General features: G+C 42.1%; 1 protein-coding gene across 1 annotated transcript; it reads left to right on the forward strand.

The window, feature by feature from the left end:
• Nucleotides 1-563: 563 nt before the first annotated feature.
• On the forward strand, nucleotides 564-4,147 carry LOC123404340 (receptor-like protein EIX2). The gene has a single exon (XM_045098263.1). The coding sequence runs from the start codon at nucleotides 639-641 to the stop codon at nucleotides 3,888-3,890; it is 3,252 nt and encodes a 1,083-aa protein (XP_044954198.1). The 5' UTR covers nucleotides 564-638; the 3' UTR covers nucleotides 3,891-4,147.
• The last annotated feature ends 845 nt before the right edge of the window (nucleotides 4,148-4,992 follow it).

Raw genomic sequence — 4,992 nt, forward strand, 5'->3', positions numbered from 1 at the left:
GGACTGGGAACGCTCCTTTGCTTCTTATACATAATTAACAACACTTCTTAATTATTCCTATAACAATTTCCACACTGCTCCTTTTCTTGTTCAATTGCTCTGCATGGTTGATTGTCCAGATTGTTATAAGTTTTCGCAGTGTTAACTTCAGTATTAGAGTCCCCTCAAAAAAAGAAGAGCTTCAGTATTACGGAAGTATCCATACAACATGACAATACACTGTGACTGGTCGGCAATTGGCCAGCATGAAATCCTGGTGATTTTCTTGAAACTGCCGTTTTAATTCGTTTTGCTGATTTTTGAGTACTGAGAGCCACAACTCTTTGTATTTATGCATATAAATTTGTGTATTTCAGGTAGAGGGAGGGGTTGCCAACACCAAACAATCTCAGGACCTTATGTGATCTGACCCACAATGTGCAGATATTATTGGGGTTATGCTCCAACTTCTGCCGTGCTGTTTATGGCGGGCTGTCCCAATCAACGAATTCTAGCCACACCTTGAGCATAGGAAAAGTATGCATGACAAAGACCAAGACGTGGCTTGTTGACCTATGATTGCAGTTGTGGTGGAACAGGGATAGAGATAAGCTGCTCTGCCCATTCTCATTTCCACCTGCCAATATTCCCAGACCAATATGACTAAGCTCGTGCTCCTCCTCCGAGGAGCTGCACTACTGCTTTGTCTATTGATTTCCCAAGCAACATCCACTTCCCATGGCCAAGCGAGTGTGTCAGGAGTCTGCATCGCAAGCGAGCGAGATGCGCTTCTATCCTTCAAGGCAAGCCTCCTCGACCCTGCTGGCCACCTCTCATCATGGCAGGGTGAGGATTGTTGCCAATGGAAGGGAGTCCGCTGCAGCAACAGAACGGGCCATCTCATCAAGCTCAACCTCCGCAACGTCGACATGGTCCACTACATGGACGACTACATGTACGACTACAGCTACCCGAACAGGAGCAGATCATTGAGCTTGTCGGCGGGGGAGATGAGCTCTTCTTTGGCCACTTTACAACACCTGAGGTATCTTGATCTGAGCTGGAATGACTTCAACGGCACAAGCATCCCTGTCTTCCTGGCTTCTCTAAAGAACCTAAGGTATCTCAACCTCTCCTCGGCAGGATTCGGTGGCAGAATACCTTCCCAACTTGGCAATCTCTCAAAGTTGCAATATCTTGATCTCAGTGGGAATTATAATTATGGTTTGTCTTACATAGTGGATCTTGCATGGTTGCCACGTCTCTCCTTGTTGAGTCATCTTGACATGAGCGGTGTGGATCTTAGTTCTGCGAGGGATTGGTTTCAAATGGTTAACATGCTTCCTTCTCTTAAGGTGCTTCACTTGTCCGATTGTGGACTCAACAGTACCGTGTCTGGTAGTATACCACATTCCAACCTCACAAATCTCGAAGTCCTTGATATGTCCGAGAACAACTTCCACACTTCACTGAAGCACGCGTGGTTTTGGAATCTCACAGGCCTTAAAGAGCTTCACCTCTCAGATTCCGGCTTGGAAGGGTCCATTCATAGTGATTTGGCATACATGACGTCCCTTCAAGTCATAGACTTTAGTTGGAACAATCTCGTGGGTTTGATACCAAACAAATTAGAAAATTTGTGCAATTTGACAAGGATAAAGTTCAATGGTAACAACATAGGTTCAAGCATAGGGGAGTTTATGGGGCGATTGCCAAAGTGCTCATGGAATACACTGCAAGCATTGTCAGTGCGGGCTGGAAATATGACCGGGAATCTGCCCCTTTGGATAGGGAACATGACCAATCTTAGTGTTCTTGAAGCATCTGAAAACAGGTTGACTGGCCCTCTGCCTGTAGGAGTTGGAGCACTGAGAAGTTTGAAAAGGCTGTACCTCGGGTACAATAACTTCAACGGCGTGCTCTTGAAAGAGCATTTTGCAAGCTTAGGAAAATTAGAGGCTTTGGACCTCGGCTACAATAACTTCAGCGGTGTGTTCTTCAATGAACATTTTGCAAGCTTAGGAAAATTAAAGTATTTGGGCCTCAACTACAATAATTTGAGCGGTGCGCTATTGAATGAACATTTTGCAAGTTTTGGCAACTTAAAAGTTTTGGACCTCAGCTACAACAAATTCAGTGGAGTGCTCTTCACGGAAGATTTTGCAAGTTTGGGTAATTTGGAGTATTTGGACCTCAGCTATAATAACTTTAGTGATTTTCTTTGTAAAGAACACTCAACAAGTTTAAGTAATTTGGAGCATTTGGACCTCAGCCATAATAAATTAAAGAGTGTGTTCGTGGGTGGGCATTTTACAGGCCTATTGAATTTGAAGTATCTGGACTTGTCATACAACTCTGTGAGATTAGCTATCAACCAAAAATGGGTCCCTGCATTTAGGTTGAAGTACGCAATATTCCGGTCATGTCAATTGGGCCCTAGGTTTCCTGAGTGGCTCAAATGGCAATCTGACATTGATGTTCTTGTTCTCAGTAATGCAAATCTGGATGATGTTATTCCTGACTGGTTTTGGGTTACATTTTCCCGAGCTTCCTTCTTGCAAGTATCAGGAAACAAATTGCATGGGTCAATACCATCAGATCTACAACACATGTTAGCTGATCATATATATCTTGGGTCCAATAAGTTTACAGGTCAAGTCCCGCGGTTGCCTTTAAATATAGCACGACTGAACCTATCTTCAAACTTTTTATCCGGGACATTGCCATTAGGGCTAAATGCTCCACTACTCGAAGAGTTGTTGCTTGCAAATAATCAACTCACAGGCACCATCCCATTGTCTATATGCCAATTGACTGAACTGAAAAGGTTGGACCTATCAGGAAACCATTTAACAGGAGATATTATGCAGTGTTGGAAGGAATCTGATGCAAACTCTACAAATCAATTTGGTTGGGACATGCGCAGCTTAGCCCTGAATAACAACGATCTCACTGGTGAATTCCCTAAATTTCTTCAGAGATCATCACAATTGATGTTCATTGATCTTTCCTATAATAGGTTGTTTGGAGCATTGCCAGAATGGTTACCAGAAAAGATGCCACAATTGAAAATATTAAGAGTGAGATCAAATATGTTCAGTGGCCATATTCCTAAGGATCTCACTTCCTTGGACAATCTTCATTATTTGGACATAGCACACAATAGCATATCGGGAAGTATACCATGGTCTTTGTCAAACCTGAAGGCAATGATGACAGTGGTGTCACAGGACACCGAGTCTTACATTTTTGAAGAGAGCATCCCAGTAATCACAAAGGACCAGAAGCGTGACTACACCTTTGAAACGTACAAGCTGCTGATGATTCTTGATTTGTCTAGTAACAATTTGGCAGGATATGTTCCAGAGGAGATAACTTTACTCATTGGGCTTACCAATCTGAACCTGTCAAATAATGAACTCACCGGAGCAATCCCAAACCAAATTGGTGATTTAAGGCAGTTGGACTCACTCGACCTATCCTCCAATGAGTTCTCTGGTTCAATACCATCAAGTTTGTCAGCCTTAACTTATTTGAGCCACTTGAACTTGTCATACAACAATCTATCCGGTGCAATACCATCCGGACAACAGCTACAAGCTCTTGATAATCAGATGTATATCTACATCGGTAACCCTGGTCTTTGTGGAGATCCTGTCGGCAGGAACTGCTCAACACATGATGCAGAGCAAAGTGACCTCGAAGATATAGATCATATGCCATCTGTTTATCTTTCCATGAGCATTGGATTTGTGGTGGGTCTGTGGACAATTTTGTGCACCATGTTGATGAAGAGAACCTGGAGGGCTGCCTTCTTCCAGTTTATTGATATGACATACGACATGGTTTATGTGCAAGTGGCTATAAGGTGGGCTCATATGGTGGAGAAAAATCAAGACGGGGCACCATGAAGTGCCCAACTCCGCGCCAAGCGAATTGCGAGTATCTAAATAGTATTTGTATGTTTGCACCATATCACTATTTGTAGCTCTAAATGAGCCTTGGCTGGATGTCTGTACTCTATTGTATTGTTATTTGTATGTTTGCACCATAGCTCTATATGTAGCTCTGGGGGAGTTTGTACCGTATTGTATTGGTATTTGTACGTCCATACTTTAACAATTGAAGTGTATGTATATGTTCTGCTGGATTGCTTAAGCTGAAGAAAAATATACATACCTATAACTGCACTCTGCCTTTTTGATGTTGTTCGGTTTGCTTTGTACTCCCTTCGTTCCTAAGTATAAGTCTTTTAGAGATTCTACTGTGGACTACATACGAAGCAAAACGAATAAACCTACACTCTAAAATATGTCTATATATATTCGCATGTAGTCCGTACTAGGATATCTAAAAATACATATATTTAGGAACCGAGGGAGTATCATCTATTTCAAGGGAGTGCTAATTCATTAGCATAGTGAAAAAAAGGCACCTGGTGATTAATATGAGAACATATTTGTTTGTAAGATATCTCTAGAGGCAAAGGTAGAAAGCTATGTTCACCATCAGTGCATGTAGACTTATCTAAAGCTTCCATTTAAGCTTACGTTTCTTTATTTTGATGAAGCAAACTGTATCAACTCAACCATGCCCACCGAGGCTGTGTTTGCTAGCAAAGTGGAGAAGCTCAAGGCCGACCAGTCCAAGCCCTCGGAAGAGGTGACTCTGGAGCCCTTTGAGTGTGACCACGCCTGCATCTTTTGTGGTTACAGGATGTTCAGAAGGTAAAAAATGAAATTACGAAGAAATGAGTGTATATTTTATATAGACTTTTTTTCCTGAAAAATTAAAATTTTTGCGTCCAGGAACTGAATAACAAGTGTATGTAGTACAAAATTCATTGGTGTGAACGATTGCACATTAAGAACAAAGAAACAAATTGTGAGCGGTCACAAACCGCGTCGTATCCCATAGTCAGCACTAACGTCTGTAATCTTCAGCTATTTTTTTTGAGCCGAACATAACACCCCTTTCCATTACAGAGAACGGAAATACAGTAGTTCAACAGAG

Source organism: Hordeum vulgare, chromosome 6H (assembly GCF_904849725.1).
Source record: "Hordeum vulgare subsp. vulgare chromosome 6H, MorexV3_pseudomolecules_assembly, whole genome shotgun sequence".
Taxonomy (NCBI): Eukaryota; Viridiplantae; Streptophyta; class Magnoliopsida; order Poales; family Poaceae; genus Hordeum; species Hordeum vulgare.